The 20654-nt window shown below is 29.1% G+C and overlaps 1 protein-coding gene across 1 annotated transcript; it reads left to right on the top strand.

Annotated features, from left to right (window-relative positions):
* The first annotated feature begins 13213 nt into the window (after positions 1 to 13213).
* LOC114176888 (phospholipid-transporting ATPase 1-like) lies at positions 13214 to 19206 on the top strand. The gene is made up of 7 exons (XM_028062077.1): positions 13214 to 15437; positions 15545 to 15851; positions 16135 to 16840; positions 16924 to 17047; positions 17212 to 17431; positions 17588 to 18046; positions 18742 to 19206. The coding sequence occupies exons 1-7, from the start codon at positions 13922 to 13924 to the stop codon at positions 18959 to 18961; spliced, it is 3552 nt and encodes a 1183-aa protein (XP_027917878.1). The 5' UTR covers positions 13214 to 13921; the 3' UTR covers positions 18962 to 19206.
* The last annotated feature ends 1448 nt before the right edge of the window (positions 19207 to 20654 follow it).

Genomic DNA, 20654 nt, shown 5'->3' with positions numbered 1-20654 from the left:
AAAAAAAAAATAAAATAAAACAAGCAAATATCAATAAAGAAAACATTTTTAAATTTTTTTTAATTGGTCTGACAAGGTGTTTGATCTTGCTCTTACGTATTCTTATTCAATATGAGAAACCATTATTATGTAGTTTTTTTAAACCCAAACTATTTAGAAAAACCTTGATTTGATTTTTTTTTAATTTGAAATTTTGATATATATTTTATTTCTCAAAAGAACATGATATTCAACGTGATAAAAAATTACCATCAAACAAATTCAAAATTAGACATGATAATTATATATTTTTAATTATCAAGTAAATTTTAGACTTAACATGAAAACCAAGATTTATTTAAGGGAAATATTTAATTATTCTAAAATTTTCAATATGTTTTTATTAAAAAGAAAACTCAAACTTAGTTACTCCAAAAATTTCAAATACATAACCTTCGCATCTCTTATAAAACGCATTCCCTCCACAACTTCCATCTTATTCATCAAGCTTCTCACTCATATTCCATAATTTTTGTGATCTAAGGTCGGGATTGCTATCATCGCGAAGCCCTCTTTGAATCTCACCGAACGAAATCCTCTTTTGGATCGAGGTTGAACTTTCACGAGGTCGAAAGTGCCTTGGGGGTTCTTAGAGTTCGAATTTATCTTCGAAGGTGAAAGAAGCTAAACCTTACTTTTGCATGATGATTTTGCTTGAATGTCTGGTTGTGTGTTTATGTTGTGTTTGGTAGCTCAAATTGATCTATTGATATTGTTCTTTGTTTGGTGTGAGATGAAAAACCCCTAATTTCATGTTTGGGTGTGTATGAGTTAGAAAAAGTTTGGGGTTTTGTTGAATACATGTGATTTAAGATAAATTTAATGGAAATTGAGGTTGTAACGTGGAATTGGAAATGTTTCTGACTTATATGAGGCTTAAAATGTGTTTTAGGTTCATTTAACGCTGTCAAATTGTTGAAATCAAGTTTTTGTGTTATACAGACTCGTTGGACGAGTTGGGCTTTCCAACTCTGAATCATCTTGAAACATTTTGAATTCTCGCTTTGTTAGTTGTCGAATGGAACTGAAATTTTTACAGTAGATCCTAGACACATGATGCTTTGTTTTGACTGGTGTGATCTTTGTTTGAAAGTGTATAACGAGAGAAATTTTTGTTGTAAGGCTCCTGTAGATTAGGTTGTTGACAACTTTGACCTTTGTCACTTGTTTAATGTATAAATTTTTCTATAGGTACCCAATTGAATTGATTATTTTCTCATTGAGTTATTGATTCAATTATCTTTCATTTGAATGTTAGAACATAATTTTTGGAGCTTTTTATATGTTTCGGTTTTATTTTTTGAAACTGCCAACCAATTTGCATATGTGATATTAAGTTATTGTGTAAATTACTTGGGATTATGTAAACTTTTGAAATACAATGACGTATCAACATGTTAATTGAGAATGACAAATGGATTTTCATGGAAAAATCCTTTTAAAGTATGTGTGCTTTGGTGTGCATATTGATGTAGGAACTCAGAATTTGAAAGTTTATCCTGTCATTGTACTAATAATTCACACTCATGTAAAGGAGAATGAATTGGGAGTTAAGAGTAACAGGAGGTCCTGGTTGGAAGAACCATTTATAGTTTTAGGAACTTGTATAGGATTAACCTCGTGGGTGGAGGTTATCCATCACAAGTGCCAAAACCTACCTCAATGTTTGTATCTGGATAACTGAGTCTAATGAGTCTTTTACGATGTGCCTTATTGCTTGTAATAGTGTGAATTACTTAGCTCCCTAATATGAGTTTATTTATGATTAATAGAACTTTTGTTCTTATATTAGCTTACCATCTCTTGTGTGTGTGCTTGTGTTGTTGTTCTTCTTTTGCAATGATCACCAATATTTTGTGTGAGCAGATGAGAACTTAGATGTTGGCTCTCGTGGCAACGGTGATGACAGTGCAATTATTTAGTTGTTTAGTTTTGCTTTCATTGTTAAGTTGTATATTTGAAAAACTCTTGTAAGGTTCATATTTTGCTCTCTTTTTTTTTTTTTTTTGCTAGAGTTTTAGATTGTGACAGTATACCAATTTTAAATTTTGTGTTTATGTCTTGGATAACTGTAATAGGAACTCCTAAGGTATGGTTATCTGCTTGAAGTATTAAATATGTGATATTTTTTTTAGTATATCTACTCTATTATATGGAATGTTACAATTATCAAATAAGTCTGAGACTTAACATGATAATTAATTTTAATTAATTTTATTTAAGAAGAAAATATTTAATTATCAAGTAAGTCCAAAACTTAACACGATAATCAAATTTTATTAAAAATAAAATATTTAATTATCAAATAAATCCGATACTTAACATAATAATCAAATTTTATTTAAGAAAAAAAAGTTATCAAATAAGTCTTATACTTAAATAACCTCTTAACAAATGTGATTTGATGTATGTAGAAAGATGCGGATGTGAAATAGTAAGAAGAGGTATAAACATAAAAAGTGACATAAAACCATAAAAAGCAATATAAAAGTTCCTTAAAAACGTGAATCACTTGTTTGAAGTAAAGCAATGACCATTGCATATGAACTCACATTATCCAACTGTGCCAAATTTAAATCTAAGGCACCCATGTTTCAATCTAATTAGACTTAACAATTATACCATGCAGTAGAAGATATAGTCATAATATATTTCGCATAAAAAAAATTCATGTTTAGACTCAGGCATGTACGCATGAATAAAAACTAATTGTTCCTTTGCTTTCAAATTATGTAGTTTTGGGTCAAATGTCGTGTCCACTTCAACTCAAGTATAGGCAATCATACCATTTTTTTTCTCATACATTTACAAATTTTTTATTCAAAAGACTATGATTACCTGGGAAAATCACATACGAGATTTCTCCAAAGTAGCATTAAAATTTTCAAGAAATTTCTATATAAACGTGGTGAATCAAAACTCAGTCAAACAAAGCAGTGCACTCCATAACTGAGTGATTATAAATAAACACCCTTATAAGCTCTATAATCTCTTGTTCCAAATAAAATACATTAATCATCAACAACCAACATCAACACTCAATCGGTAACATGAATTCCCGGTCCAACTTTAAACTTCAACTCTTCCTCCAATCTTTTTTTCCATCTTATATTGTAAATGATTTGAAAACTCAACAAGAATATTTGGAAACTCAATAGGTTCACATAGTTTAGAAGTCAAGACTCAAGACAATTTAAATATTTCTTCCTCCTTTTAATCTCAGAAACGTTTTTTAAAGACAAAATCGTGATAGAATCTCACTACAAAGCAATCATGACAGAATCCCACTCCAAAACAGATAATACCTCAAATGCATGGTGATTAATCATAAATAATATCACTTAGGGGATCAAAAGAATATGCATGTGAATTCCACTTAATCCCAATTGAAAAGTGATATGAAGAAGAAAAAAAAAACGTGTTTCTGTATAATCCTGAGAAGAACCTCATCAAGCCCTTCAATATTCTTTTCTCCAAACACAGCGTTAGCTAGAAGAACCATGGATCAAACTTGTCAACCTCTCAATTCCAGAACTTCCACTCTGTGTTGTCATCGTCGGTCACCTTTTCACACTCCATTTCAAATTAGAGAAGAAGAAGAGAAAGAGAGCGAGAATAGTAGTTTGTATAGGGCCACGTAAGAAGAAATAGGAAATATTATGGATTGAAGAAGAAAGGGATTTGCAAATTTGAATTTGTTGATCACATCATTGAAAGGAGAGAAAGAAATATTCCCCTCCCACATGTCTCCCATTTCTGACCATCCTAGGACCACAAAATCTCATTACATGCACTAAAGCCAAAACAAGTCACCCACAAATCAACTCCAAAAGTTTTGGCAAATCCAAAGTGGGCAATGCAAGAAGCAAGTGATGCACATGGTGCATTAAATGCATATCATATGGGCTCAACGTTATAACTGAATTTCATCTTAAAGAATTCAATAAGACTTTCTAATTTGATGCAGATCAATTCTAAATTAATAACCTGATAAGTAGATTAGTTGAATTCAGATAATTTAAAGTAGTGTTAATTAAGAGAATATTATTTGTACTCCCTTCAATATAGTAGTAGTTTTCGAAAGAAAAAGTTTTTTTTTTTTACACAGGTATTTTGACACCATTTTTTTATCATCATTTGATATTATTCCTCATGACTATTTACTTTCTCTTTTTTCTAAAAATATAAAATTTAATTTTTATTAAAACTATTTTACCTTTATATAAGTTCTCAAATGGTATCAAAAAACCTTTTTTTCTTTTTCTTTTTTTGTCATGTAGAAGACATTAGAGTTCAAGATATGTCAAATTGATCAGACTTGATTTTAAAGTAAGTTATCTTTTCTTTAGATTTTTAGTTTTCTCCTTTTTTTTCCATTTGCCTGTATGAGTTATTATGAGATCCAGACTAAATAGATAAATTTTTGTTAATTTTGATTGTGTGTTTGTGAATTAAATATGTTAAGTAAGTTATTGAATTGTAATGTAATTAAAAAAATATATAAGTGTGACTGTTATACAGTATAAATGACTATTGTACGGCTCAAATTTAAAAGAGGTTGAGACCAAATTATTATCTTTCACCAATTTTTTAATAAATAAGTGTTTTCTAAATTATGAACTAATAAAAAGTTATTATATCTTATAATGTCTTATAAATAGACAATCACTTAATTTTAAAATATTTAACTGCATATCATCATGAACAACATGTCTGTCTATTAAATTTTATAACACGTTAAGGTAATTGAACAGTTATTAAACATCATAATTATTAATTTTATTTTTTAGTATAATTTTTTTAGGTTTTACAGTAGTTTCACCAAGGAAATACTTATTTAAAAGATTTTTTTTTATATATTTTATAACATTGTGTCAGTTTTAGTGATGAATGTTTTTTACTATGGTTAATTGAATTTTGATTATAATGCAATTTGATTTAATTGAGATAAACAGCATAAAATATAACCAATATTAACATAAAATAACAAATATTACAATCAATATGGTCAGAAATGTAACCATATACTTACAAAGATTATGGTCAGAAGTGTGTCTACATATAGATAATGGTTAAATTACAGTTGTCATTATATATATATATATATATATATATATATATATATATATATATATACATCTTTTACATTTAGCAACGGTTCAAAGCAAACAACATTTCCACCATCAATGGCTTCCAAATCTTCGTAGAAGAATCATTAAAAAAGCTTTTTCATTTGCATTTGAATGTGATATTTCATAATAGGTTAAATTATACTTTTAGTCCCCATTTCCATAACAAAATTTAAATTTGGTTCCTCAATTATTTTTTATCTCAATCTGATCCCTATTTTGGGAAATTTGATGAAATTTGATCCAATCAAGTCCTTTCCGTTAGTGGTATAGTAACGGTGTTAAATGGGATGCCATGTGTCAGCTTCTGGATTTTTTGAAATTTTTTATTTTTGAATTTTTTTTTTATATTTTTTGAATTTTTTTAAAAAAATTAAAAATTTGCCATGTGTCAAGTTGACATCGTGCCACGTGGCAAGGACAGTGTCACATGTCACTGTTATGAGAGGTGTCATTTTCTCATTCTCATTTTGGTCCCTGTATTTTAATTTTTGTCTTAATTTAGTCCCAATTTTTGTAAAAATTATACAATTTCATTCCCCTCCAAATTGAAACAAAAATTATAAAATGTTATACAAATATTTTTATTAAATTTGATTTTTTTATTCATATTGATATTTTTATTATATATTTTCAATAAAACTAAGTTTATTTAAATTTGTTTCACATTCAATTTTACTTAAAATTGTTTTCAAATTTCAAATTTTTTTGATTTTTATTGTTACATAAACTAGTTAATTTTTCTTAAATTATATAATTGTTATTTTTATACCAACTAAAACATTTGTATAGAAATTATTGAATTTTACACATTTTAAAAATATGTAATTATTTAAAATATAAATTCAAATAAAAAATAATATTAACGTATAATGTAATAAAATATCAATATAATTTATGAATTTTTTTATTAGCATTATTTTCTATTAACAACTTTAAAACAATTTTAAATAAAGTTTAATGTAAAATATAAATTAAAATAAATTCAATATTGTTAAAAATATTTACTTGAAATATCAATTTTGATAAAAATATTTGTGCATATTTATATAAAAATTAAATTTGGTTTCAATTTGGAGAGGGACAAAATTGCACAATTTTTACAAAAATTTTGACTATATTGAAAAAAAAATTAAAATACAGGGACTAAATTGAGAATGAGAAAATGACACATCCCATAATAGTGACACGTGGCACGATGTCAGCTTAACATGTGGCAAAATTTTAATTTTTAAAAAAATTTTAAAAAAATAATTCAAAAATAAAAAAAAATTCAAAAAATCCAGAAGCTGACATGTGGCACCCTATTTAACATCGTTACTACACCACTAACGAAAAGGATTTGATTGGATCAAATTTCCCAAAATAGGGACCAGATTGAGATAAAAAACAATTGAGTGACCAAATTCAAATTTTGCTACGAAAATGGAGACTAAAAGTATAATTTAACCTTCATAATATGTTTGGATGAGGTAATTTAAAAGAGTAATTCATTTATTTGAAGAATTTGAAATTAAAAAAAAATGGATGAGGAGATAAAATTTTTTGAAAAGATAAAAAAATTTTGAAATTGAGAAATTTTAGGAGGATATTTCAAATATATAGAAAAAGTAGAATTTAGAAGTCACTCAAACAAAAAAGGAAATTGAAATTCCTCAAGTTGTAGAATTGTTTGTTGTTGAGGACAAAAAAGTCTACATGTCCAAAAACACTAGTCGAGTCGGGAAGAAGCTCAAGCCGAGTCGACTCAGGTCAAAGGTTGAGTCAAGTTGTCCCGTGTCGAGCCGAAAGTTGATTTGGGTTATGTCGGATCAGGCTGGATCGTAGGTCAAGTTGGGTCTATCCGAACCGAAGGTTGAGTCGGGTCAACCCGAACCGATAATTGAGTTGGACTGACTCGGGTTAAAGGTCGATCTCGACCGAAGGTCAATTCAAACCAAAAGTTAAGACAACGTAATGAATTGAAGGTGAAGGTAAATTAAGTTAGACTCAAAAATAAAGTTGAATTAAGTTAGACTAAAAAAATTAAAATTTAAAATATTTCGATTACTTCATTAAATTATTTATTTAAAAAATAATAATTACAAAATATTTCAATTTTTTTAAATGATCGAAATCCGTCCAAACACAATGTGAAGCTTTTGGTGTTTTGTTGGTGTATTTATTTGAGTTTGGCTGGTATATGAAGTCCTTGAATGTAGGAATCACAAATGGTTGAATTCATGCTTTAAATATTTTTAAATTAATGGCATGAAATAAATAAATAATTTAAAAATTTCTTTACGTGTTGTAAATCCACGCTTAGGCGGATATCTCATAGTGTCAGTCCATTCTTAATTGACAGTGATTAGTAAAGCTTAATTATTAGCCTCCTTTAAGTTAACATTGGTATTTTATTTAAACCTTTTTTAAGAAAAAAAATTCTTAAATAAAATAATCACTCAATACCCAGTTTTATTTGTTTAGGTAAATTTACTTTAAAAAGTAAAATAAAAGCTACTTTTTAAATTTAGACTGATGCTTGTTTCGGATGACTTATAATTTATCATATTTAAAGAATTGTGGGCATAAATTATGAATATTCTGAATGTGGAAAATCTTGGCCACTTACCTAATTTTGTTGTGGTTTTATTATTTCTGATTTCGTGCAGTGATTTCGGTAGCTTCGAATTTCACTATCTTCTAAAACCTTGTTTTTTCAGATATACTTTAGTTGGTGGTTGAATTTTACTTTGACTAATGTTTGGTTGTTTGTGTGTGTACAATATGCTTTGTTCCAGCATGTTGCCGTCCACGTTATCATAATTTAACACATACTACTGTTAGGGTTGTTAAAATTTAAAATAGACTTATTCAAACAAGTTATTCAAAATATTTCGGATTAGATTCAATAAAAAATCATGTCTTAAATTAAATCAAACTAGTTTTGGCTGATATGTTTATCATGTGACTTAAATGAATTTAGATTTAATTGATTAGTTAATTTCGAAAAGATATTTTTTATAAAATAATAATTATATTTTTTTAAAATAGTATTATTGTTTTTAAATATATATTATGATTTATATTTGTTTATATATAAAATAATTATACTTAAAATTAAAATTAAAATACTGAAATTTTAAATATATATATATATATACACACATTTTTTTTTGTTTAATCTTTTTAATGTGAACTAAAATAACCTATTGGTGGAATAAGTCAAGAAATTACAGCACAATTAAAAAAAAAAAAAGTGGAGCTGATGTTATATAAAATTTTTGAATGTTAGGTTAGACTGAACTGTTTGAAAACTACAACTACCGGTTTCTCCATAAAGAAAAAAATTAATGTATCAGTCATGATTTAAGGATAATAACTTGTTTTAAATCATCTATCAAGCAACACCATTATCATTTTCAAGTACCAATTTATATTTTCTTTTTTCAATTTTATATAATATTTGAGATATCATTCTCTTAAAATAGTGACAACAAATCACACTATCAATTAATATGAGCTTTTGCAATTTGTTGGCATAACTGAAAATTTAAGCTAAATTAGTTTTGGATCAAATGCCGAACCAAACCTTTGTGTTATATATATATATATATATATATATATATATATATATATATATATATATATATATATATATATATATATATATATATATATATATATATATATATATATATATATATATATATATATATATATTTTTTTGCGTTTGTCTTTTGTAGTTTCATATTTGACTTGTATTTATCTAGAACGACGTATTATAATATTTTGTTCTCATCAGTCTAGATTTTTTATTGTTTTCTTTATATTATTTTTTGCTGAGCATTAAAAATACACTGTATTAATATTTTTAAATACTTTTTTAATATATTTTAAAATGTTAAAATTAATGATAATTAATGTATTATAGAGACACAATATAAAGAATATAAAGAAGTAATATAGAAAAAAACTAGCAGAAAATCCAGAATCTGTTATCATACATGGACCTAATAATAAGTTATAAGGTTTTTAGAATAAAATTTAATGCAATTGTTGAAAATTAATTTACATTAATGTTCTCACCACATTGTGAATTTAGACGACATAGGCATAGACAAATATACCATGAAAACATTTTGACATATCATGAATAACTATCACGCTAAGTTAAGAGACAAGCGATTTGAATTAATCTCTTCGATCAATATTTAAATGTTTTTATTTATTTATTTTATTTAATGAAAATGAGGTGTGTATTTATTTAATAGCATGCATCATTTAAATAAAATTACGCAAAGAAAAAAAAATACATAATTAAAACTATAATAAATGAAAATTATCTTAGAGATTTTATTAAACTTTATAAATGTTGAACAAGTCGAACAACAATAGTTAAGAGAGAAAAAAAAATGTATGACAAAAATAAATAAAGGTTTTCCAAATGAAATCAAATAAAATTAAGAAAAATATAGAATTATATAAGTTTGTTAGGTTGCTTAAAAAATGATGAGTGTTTTAATAATTTTAAAGAATAATGGATAGACGAGGACAATATATTATAGAGGTACGAGGTTTAAATTTATGGAAAGTATGGTGTTATTTCTTCATTTTCGTGTATATTTATGTGTCACTCGATTTTTTTTTTCTATTATCATTACTAGTGTTTTTTTCTCTCTACATTATTAAACTAGTTTGCAAAAATTAAATAAATTAAAATAAATAAGATGATTCAAACTTAGACAAGGTTAATATATAATAAATTAAATAAAATTGTTATTTTTACTTATTGCTTGAGGGATGAGAGTTTCATAGAGAGATTAGAAGAATGATCCCTATCATGAGAAATCAATTAAATACAATAATGTTTGTTCTACGATAAATGCAATACTTTAAACATCACTAGAGCAACCAAGAAAAAACAACAAATAATTATGCATACTTATTACTTATTCAAAATATGCACCTTCAACACTTAAAAACATGCAAAATAACACAGTTTCTTAACTAAGATCGAACAAATCATAATGAGACCACATTCTCAATAGGAAAATTGTCCAAATTCAATAAACTAAGACTAAGATATTGTAATTTTGAAAATTAAAAGAATAAGCTTCACTTACATGTTACTTGCTCAATTAGCAATATAATCCAAGATATAAAAATAGATGAAATAACACCAAAACATTTAGAGAGACCTAGAAAACCCCACCAAACAAACCAAAACCCTAATAAGAACTTTGACTAATTGATATAACAACTTTCTTTGTTGATTAAACCTACAAACTCTAAAACACATGCAAACAATGATAATCGAAAACACAGACTAAAAGTATAAGGCTTTTGAAAAGTTTTGTAAAAGTAGCTTACTCCAAATTAAATATGAGTTGAAAATGATATAGACTTAATAATTTCATAAGAAGGAATAAAATCTCCTTCAAATATTTAGAAAAAAGAAATTAAAAAAATATATTTTGGATGAATAGTAACTTTTAAAAGTAAGTGATTAATTAGTTAAAATTCTAATTTACATAACTAAAATTTTAATAATTTATTATTCAAATTTATCTCTTCTAAAACTGGTAATAAAAACGCATGTACTTTCACATGTTTTATTGTTTTATTCTTATGTGAAGAAATCAGTTAATTTACACCTTTATTAAGTGAGAATATTTGCAAAGAGGAGTGTGAAAAAATAAACCGACGTTAAAAAAAATCTTATTCATCATTTTCATTACTAAATTATTAATTACATTATATAAATTATTATATATAAATTCGAGTTCAAATTCTTTATTAATTTTTTGATGTTATTTTTTGTTAAACAGTAAAAAAACAGTAAAAAAATTGATGAAAGAATCCAAATTCATAGAAATCTATAAGAGATGATATAAATCAAAATCAACCACATTACTATTTTTTGGAAGACATAATGAATTCATAATCCATTATATTTTTTTACACCAAATAACAATTTCAATATCCCATATATTTTTCTCTTTTATATTCAATCTTTTTTAACTTTTGAAACAAAGGTACTTTGATAATCAAGATTACCGTTTATGTTTTAATTTTTTAAATTAATCACGGCAAACACAATTTTTTTACTTTTATTTTATTTTTTCCTAAATTCAAAGAACATCGACTTTTTTAATTCTTCCACTTTTCACTTCCACTTTATGAAATAATAGTTTTCGAAAAGCATGAAGAAATATTAGTCATATATATATATATATATTTTTTTTTTCTTCTAATGACATCATATATTTTATAAATTTAATATTTTTATTTTTAGTGAAAAGAGACATAAAGGTAGGTTAGATAAATGTAGTGGGACTTGGTATGGATGACCAAACAGTAAGTACGGAGTTCAAGAAAACAAACAACATCAAGCAACTGTCATTATTCTAACAATAATAATTGAAGGCCCCAAAACCTGCATAAATATTCTCCACTTGTCACGCTTTCAATTTTTTAAACATTATTTTATTTTACTGCATTTTTTAAACAAATTTATATTGCTTTTTTAATTATTTAAATTCACTCCCAATTTTCAGCTTTCTAATTTTGTTCTAGTTGTTAATGCTTTATTAGATATTTTATTCCGTAAAAGTACATCTTAACTAGTTTTACGCGTTTCTATTTATCTAGAAAAGAAACTCACAAAAAATGGTAACTTTCGATTAATTATAATCAATAAAAGATTAAAAAATACCAAAAATATGAAGCTAGCATTCGTATAATATATCTGTAATTATTCCACTAAATAAGTTATTTTATTTGAACTAGGCTGAAGAAAGAAAGAGAAAAGGAATAAAAAATTAAATCATTTAAATTAAAGAAAAATGAAAAGATTTCAATAAAAATTTATACTAAATGTGATTGAAAAAAAAACTGTTTTTCACTTCTATCTTAGTAAGATTGTATTAATGATTTATTATCATAATAAAGAAAAAATAAAAAAATTAATAATGTATGTTGAAGACATAATGTAATTAACAAAAAAAATATTTATATTAAGAACATTATATACAAAGGCATATTATGTTATATGCAAATCTTCGTTATTATGCAAGGATGATTTTTTTTTTCTCGAGATTTATGGTTTTTGAATAGTTATAGGTGTTGATTTTTATTTTTTCTTTCTCTTTTTATGTGTTTATTCGAATCTATTAAATTAAAATTATCATATGTCTAACATAATTATAAAATGAAATTAGAAGGTAGGAACATAAAACAAATCAATGAGCAGAAGGGTCCATCAATAATTGGTGCAAAAGAATCAGATTTAAAATACAAAATCGAAGAGTACGCGGGATTGTCACTTGTAATAATGCATTGCCCCATTCAAATTTGATTCCATTTTCACAATCAATAAAAAAATCTTTTTCCTTATATTCTTCACCTTTCTTGGTTAAAAAAGGAAAAGAATTTTCTCTCCTTACACAAAACACAAAATGTTATGTTCTTCAAGGTAACCAAAAATTTGTATTATTTTAGTCAAACATGATTTTAATTTTTATACTTTTTAAATGTATAAAGTTAATCCTACAAGTTTTAAAAGTAAGTGAATTTGGATTCGTCACGGTTGAAAACTGTAACTAAATATGAAATTTTACCATGAAAAAGACACATTCGCATATTGTGACAGACTCGGAAAAAAAAACTACAATTTAATACCATTGATTTGAGACGGATGAGTCATAATTCCACGGATTTTCTAAATACCAAAACAAATATGAATTAAAAAAACAAAATTACATCCATATTGATATACTTGAAAAAGTAAATAATTATGTTGAATAAAGGAAATTAATAGTTATTTTTTTCGCAAATTTTCCCTGTTTATTAGATTATAAAGTAATATAATAACATTATATAGAATATTTAATTTTATATTTAAAGTAACATGATCAAAATTAGAATTATGGGATTGGTTATATTTTCTATATATATTAAACTCTAAAAAAAGCATGATATTTATATGAGAGATTTGTAAGATGAAGTAAAAAAGATTGAATGTTTTGTACTAAGTTAAATTGTTCGTAATACATTTAATTAGGCAGGTGTTGGAGGCAACCATGGCTGACATGTTCATTCTTTGTTCCTTGAATTTGCCGTCCTTTCTCTCTCTACAATGCCTTTGACCTTTTGCCATATCGCACCCTTTCTCTCACCAACACGCTTCTTCCTCTGTAGCCACAACCACCGTCACAAAAATTGCACCTTCGCCACGTTACCCTTTTCTCCTGACACCCTTTTCCACCCAACTCAAAAAAAACACCGCCACTCACCTATCAATTGCCACCACCTTCACTTATCTCTTCACATTTCCCACCATCTCTAGACACTTCTCGTCATTCCCATCTTTCTGGGCACCTTTTTTTCACAACGCTTTATATTCTGTTCCAAACTCGTGCGGTCCTTTTTCGTTGGGGTTCTTGGGGTTCTTGTTCTCTGACAATTCTGTTCTGGGAAATCTCAGACATACGTAAAATGTGATCAGGAGATTTCAACCGTGTTTTCGTCACGTTGTAAGGACTAAGGACTAATCTCTTATGCGTGAGTCAACAACTACACGAGGTCTTGGGAATTGTGTTGTTGGGTCTCATGTTTTCTTCTTCTCGGTGGTTTTTGGATCATGGGTTTTTGAGGTTTGTCACCTTCTGATCCCTTTTTCAATACCAACCCTTTACACTAGAGTTTCTGGAAGTTTGGAATTTCCCAAGATCTAAATGAGTTGAAAGTGTTATCTTTCAAGAAGCACTGTGATGGAACCGGGAACCCCATTAGAGAGTTCTTCCAATTTTGACTCTTTAATGTACAATTCATCATCACATAGAAGTACCGTGTCCATTCAGTCCAGGAGTTCTGGTGTTAACAACTCCACCAGGGAAGTGAGTTTTGGCCACTCGGGATCCAAGCCATCGAGATATGGGTCAAAGGGTGCTGATTCCGAGTCTCTCAGTATGTCTCAGAAGGAAATAAGTGATGAGGATGCAAGGGTGGTTTATGTTGATGATCCTGAGAAGACAAATGAAAAGCTTGAATTTGCAGGGAATTCGATTCTTACCGGAAAGTACTCCATCCTCACCTTTCTTCCAAGGAATTTGTTTGAACAGTTTCATAGAGTGGCTTATATTTACTTCCTTGCAATTGCCGTTCTTAATCAGCTCCCTCAATTAGCTGTTTTTGGGAGGGGTGTTTCCATTATGCCATTGGCCATTGTGCTTCTGGTTACTGCTGTGAAGGATGCATTTGAGGACTGGAGGAGGCACAAGTCAGACAAAATTGAGAACAACAGGTTTGGATTGGTTTTGGTTAAAGATCAGTTTGTGAAGAAGAAGTGGAAGCATATTAGGGTTGGGGAAGTTATTAAAATCAGAGCAAATGAAACCCTTCCTTGTGATGTTGTGCTGCTCTCGACTAGTGACCCCACTGGGGTTGCTTATGTGCAGACTCTTAATCTGGATGGAGAGTCTAATTTGAAGACTAGGTATGCAAAGCAAGAGACTCAATCTAAGTTACCAGAAAAGGAGAAGTTAAATCTGTTGATTAAGTGTGAGAAACCCAATAGGAATATATATGGGTTTCAGGGTAATATAGAAGTTGATGGAAAGAGGTTGTCTCTTGGATCCTCTAACATTGTCCTTAGAGGCTGTGAGCTCAAGAATACCAAATGGGCACTGGGAGTTGCCGTGTATTGCGGCCCTGAGACCAAAGCCATGCTCAACAGCTCAGGAGCTCCATCTAAAAGGAGTCTTCTTGAGACTCGCATGAACTCTGAGATCATTATGCTTTCTTTCTTTCTTATAGCTTTGTGTACGGTGACCTCAGTTTGTGCTGGTGTTTGGTTAAACCGCCACAAGGATGAGTTGAATCTCTCACCCTATTATAGGAAGCTGGATTTTTCAAAGGGGGGAGAGGACAACTATAAATATTATGGATGGGGATTGGAAATTGTTTTCACTTTCCTCATGTCAGTCATAGTGTACCAGGTTATGATCCCCATTTCATTGTACATTTCGATGGAGCTTGTCCGTGTTGGTCAGGCCTACTTCATGATCGGAGATTCAAAAATGTATGATAAGGCAACAGAGTCAGGATTTCAGTGCAGAGCTTTGAATATTAACGAAGATTTAGGCCAAATAAAATATGTCTTTTCTGATAAAACTGGCACACTGACTGAGAACAAGATGGAGTTTCAATGCGCAAGCATCTTGGGGTTTGATTACAGTTCAACGGCCGCCAGTCTTGAGAATGAGCAAGTTGAATTCTCTGTTCAAGGTGCATTTCCATCTTCAAATGTTTGTCTGTTCAAGTACAATAATACATTAGTGCATTTATTTTTCTTTAAATAATTTAAAGGATATTTTATGTCATTTTTACTCCAGCGGATGGGACCGTCTTTAAGCCAAAGATGATGGTGAAAGTTAATCAAGAGCTTTTGCAATTATCAAAGAGTGGATTTACAAATGAAGAGGGGAAACAGATTTATGATTTCTTTCTAGCATTGGCAGCCTGCAATACCATTGTGCCTCTTGTTGTTGACACATCTGATCCTATGGTCAAGCTGGTAGATTACCAAGGGGAATCACCAGATGAGCAGGCATTGACTTATGCTGCCGCTGCGTATGGTTTTATGCTAATTGAACGAACCTCAGGTCACATAGTCCTTGATATTCGTGGGGAAAGGAAAAGGTAGATTTAATTGCTTTTTCTTTTATAATAATTACTATCTGATTCTTTCTCTTCTGCAGGCAAACATGTTTTACATTGACAATCTGAAATAATTTGGAAACATTTCTATTATTGGAGTCTCTTATGTATGTCACTATGTCATCATCTATATAGTTGTCTTCTTTCATGTCTTCTTAGTGTTCCTTCCTCCCTGGATATGTAGTGATTTAGTGTACGATGTTTTCCTTAATTAGGTTCCATAGCTATCTACTTTTAGTGAATATTTCTATTATTGGTCATGCAGGTTCAATGTCTTAGGTTTGCATGAATTTGATAGTGATCGAAAAAGGATGTCAGTTATACTGGGGTACAGTGACAATTCTGTGAAACTTTTTGTTAAAGGGGCAGATACATCCATGCTTAGATTGATTGACAAATCATTGAACACAGACATCCTAGAAGCAACTGAAAACCATCTTCGTTCTTATTCCTCTGTGGGTTTGAGGACACTTGTTATTGGGATGCGGGACTTAGATGCTTCAGAATTTGAGCAATGGCACACTGCCTTTGAGGTTGCAAGTACTGCTTTGATGGGTAGGGCAGCTTTGCTTCGCAGGGTTGCTATCAATATAGAGAAGAATCTCTGCATATTGGGTGCAACTGCCATTGAAGATAAACTGCAGCAAGGTGTGCCGGAATCTATTGAGTCTCTAAGAACTGCAGGTATTAAAGTATGGGTTTTGACTGGGGACAAACAGGAAACTGCCATATCTATTGGATACTCCTCTAAGCTTCTAACGAGCAACATGATTCAAATTATAATTAATAGCAACAGTAAGGAGTCATGTAGAAGACGTTTACAAGATGCCCTTGTCATGTCTAGACAACACATGACTGTGCCTGGGGTTACTCACAATTCAGGAGGAAGTGCAGGATCTGTTTTAACTCTAGCCTTGATTATTGATGGTACCAGCCTTGTTTATATTCTTGACAGTGAGCTTGAAGAAGAGGTAAGTGCCATTAAGTTTGTAATGTGTTTAGAATGTATTCCTTGCTTATAGGTGCTGACTTAGCTCAATGCTCTTGACTCCAGTTCTTTCAACTTGCAATTAGATGTTCTGTTGTTCTCTGTTGTCGAGTGGCTCCTCTACAGAAAGCTGGGATTGTTGCCCTTGTGAAAAAGAGGACAGATGACATGACGCTAGCCATTGGAGATGGTATGAAATCTACCATATACTTGTTTCAAATTGTCATTTCCCTTCAAAAGAAAGAAAATTAAATAGGATAACCAAGAAAAAGAAAAGACACACTTTGGAAATGGAGATTAATTTTGCTTGGGGTGTTTTTCATGTTTGTGTAAAATGATGTGAATTTGTTGTAGGTGCTAATGATGTATCGATGATCCAAATGGCTGATATTGGAGTTGGAATCAGTGGACAGGAAGGTCGGCAAGCTGTAATGGCTTCAGATTTTGCAATGGGGCAGTTTAGGTTTTTAGTTCCTCTCTTGTTGGTACATGGACATTGGAATTACCAGCGACTGGGTTACATGATAATATACAACTTTTACAGAAACGCTATCTTTGTTCTTGTCCTATTTTGGTAAGTTAAAATACAGAAAATGAATATAATTAATTACTTGATTTCATCAAATAACTTTATATTTGTGTATGCCACCAGTCACTTCCATTTTTTTTCTCTCTATAAAATGATTTCTTAGTATTTTGGCATCTTAATTTTGCTGTGTCCGTTTTCCAGGTATGTGCTCTTTACTGCCTTCACATTGACAACTGCTATAAATGAATGGAGCAGCATGCTGTACTCAATAATCTACACTGCATTGCCAACTATTGTTGTTGGTGTTCTCGACAAGGATCTTGGTAAAGGGACTCTCCTAAAGAATCCTCAGCTTTATGGCGCCGGGCTGAGAAATGAGGCCTACAACAAAAAGCTGTTTTGGTTGACAATGGTCGATACTTTGTGGCAAAGCATTGCTGTCTTCTTTGCTCCCCTTGTCGCATATTGGGGAACCACTGTAGATGTAGCAAGCATAGGTGATCTTTGGACTCTCGCAGTAGTTATTTTGGTTAATCTGCATCTGGCCATGGATGTCATCAGGTGGAATTGGATTATTCATGCAGCCATTTGGGGCTCTATTGTTGCAACTTTCATAAGTGTCATGGTTATTGACGCTATACCAGCCTTTCCTGGTTTCTGGTATGTGCTATCTTTTCCTGATCTCTCTCCCTTTGAATTTTTATACAAATAAACCTTTGAAGAAGCATCATATTTTCACAACATGCATGGAAAGGATAGACAGATTTACTAATGTCAGATGTTCAATAAAATGTGTTTATTCTTTTGTATACATTATTAGTTTTTTTTTTTGTTTTCATTTGTGGTGTCACTTGCTTTTCTTCGGTGTTTCTGTACTGTATCTCCATTTTTCATGACTTATAGTCCATCTTAGAACCAAACTATTGTATGACTGCAGAGTGGAATGAAAAATGGAAACAAAAACATGTTTGACTCTAGACAAGTAGTAGTTTTTTTTTTAACTTTTAAGTCACAGGTAACTTAATCCACAGGTTGTACCTTAACGTAATTTCACTTTTACCTTGGTAAGAACATATTTAAGTACTGTTTGGGAATTGGGGTGGGTTATATTTCTGGCTATATCTATATGTAAGGGTATTGTGGAAAATAGCTTAAAAAACTAAAATGACAACTATTTTGGAACTTAAACAGAAAGACTATTATTTCATAATTAAGGGAGTTTGTTTTAAGAGGCAACACAGATTGTCATTAATTGAACTTATTAGAAACCTCAAAATTTTGTGGGTCTGTCTTCTTATTTAATGAGTGTCTACATATAGAATCTGATATTTAGGTGTGTTGAAAAACTTGTGCAGGGCTATCTTTGATGTTGGAGGCACTGCATTGTTCTGGTTATGTTTGGTTGGAATTATAATAGCCGCATTACTTCCGAGATTAGTTGTAAAATATGTTTACCAGTATTATTTTCCCAGTGATATTCAGATTTCAAGAGAAACTGAGAAGTTTGGGAATCCAAGAGACAATGGAGGAAGACAAATAGAAATGCTTCCTGTTTCAGATGTTTCAGTAAGATAGCACATGGTAGCTTGTTCCCTTTACATAATATCTTTTCTTTTGTAAAGTTACATATTCTTTAGGCTAAGTCACAGTGTTTCAGTTGGTTGCCAGATTTCTTGTTTCTATCCGAAGGATGGAGTTTTTGTTGCTATTCCTTTGTGTTGATATATTAGCTTGTTGTAAATTAAAAATATTATAGCAGATAAAGTACAAAGGTTAATTAAATGTTACAGTTTGAATTTATACATCAAGAGTTTTATTCATTTCCTGCTTCATGATGTTTGTTTTCCCCCTTAAGCTTTTGCTTGGTTCAATTTTGTTTTTATGCAAGGCTTCATGTTCTCTTAAATTATTATACAGATATTATGACACTTATCTTGTTTTTATGTGTGTTGAGAAGGACTAGTTTGACATTTGGTCCTCCACCTAGAAGATAAAAAAGAAAAAAACAAGAAACACAACCAAAGTCACAAGTAGGTCCAAATCTATGGTTATACCAATAAATGGGGCAAAGAGTTCTCTTATAGAGACATAAAGAAGCATTGTCTTTTTTCTACTTTTTGTGGGGACCTTATCAGTTATTTAAATGACCTTTTGAAACAGACTTTTTCCAGTTTTCTTATGAGTTAAACAATCTTCATTGTCCAGATATAATAACTGGATAACCAATTGTTAGAAAGTGGGGAATTGGATCAAACTTTCATTCATTTCTAATTAATATTTATCACACCCATATATTTTTAACATACATATTTATCTGTTTTATATTTTTAATAAAATAATATTTATACTTTTTGAATAAATGACTCTTTTACTCCGCTTGTATTGTAATTAATAAGAGGAAAGATGTATTGACACCACTGTATAATAAGAGAAAAAGATGTATTGATATCATACTTGTTTTACATTCATATAACAACTCTAAATAATGATAATAATATATTATACTAAATTATTTAATTAAAATATAAATTAAATTATTGGATATAAAATTTAATAGAATGGGTTGTAGGTGAGAGTGAAAAATTCATAAGGTTCTTTTAATAAAATGAATTTTATTTTTTTCTATTTTTAAAATTACAAAATTTTTTAATAGCAATTTAATGATTTAGTTATTTTATATTGAAAGCATGGGTTCAATTATAATGTCACTAAACTATAGATTATCTCAAAAAATATTTTAATATAAGAATAAAAAAATAACTATAAAAATTAAATTTATTAACTTATTATTATATTATTTTAATATATATATATATATATATATATATATATATATATATATATATTTATAATATAATATAATATAATATAAAGTATGATTGTTATTCTATTAATAATATAAGGAGGGTAAATATTTATTTTAAAAATTAGAGAGTAATATCACTTTTTTTACTGGAACTCGTTTTCTGGTTACTAGGTTATGAAACAATCTCACTTGTCATAGCATAATTATTGTTGGTCAAAGAAGGTTTTGCACTTGATGAGTGTTGAACACGATTTTTTTTTGTTACAGGAATTATAGCCACAACAATGTCTAAAGTTCATTTAAAAAGATCTCAACAACGAAATAATTTCCAAATAATTAAATAATTTGACTTTTTATTAATAAAAAATGTTACTATTTATAAATTTAAATTTAAATTTTTAATTCTCATAAATTTCCATTTAAATTTTAGTGAATATATTATTTTTAAATAAAACAAAAGAG

Source organism: Vigna unguiculata, chromosome 3 (genome assembly GCF_004118075.2).
Source record: "Vigna unguiculata cultivar IT97K-499-35 chromosome 3, ASM411807v1, whole genome shotgun sequence".
Classification (NCBI taxonomy): Eukaryota; Viridiplantae; Streptophyta; class Magnoliopsida; order Fabales; family Fabaceae; genus Vigna; species Vigna unguiculata.
Note: the sequence above shows the minus strand (reverse complement) of the source record. Positions and strands in the feature narration are given on the sequence as shown.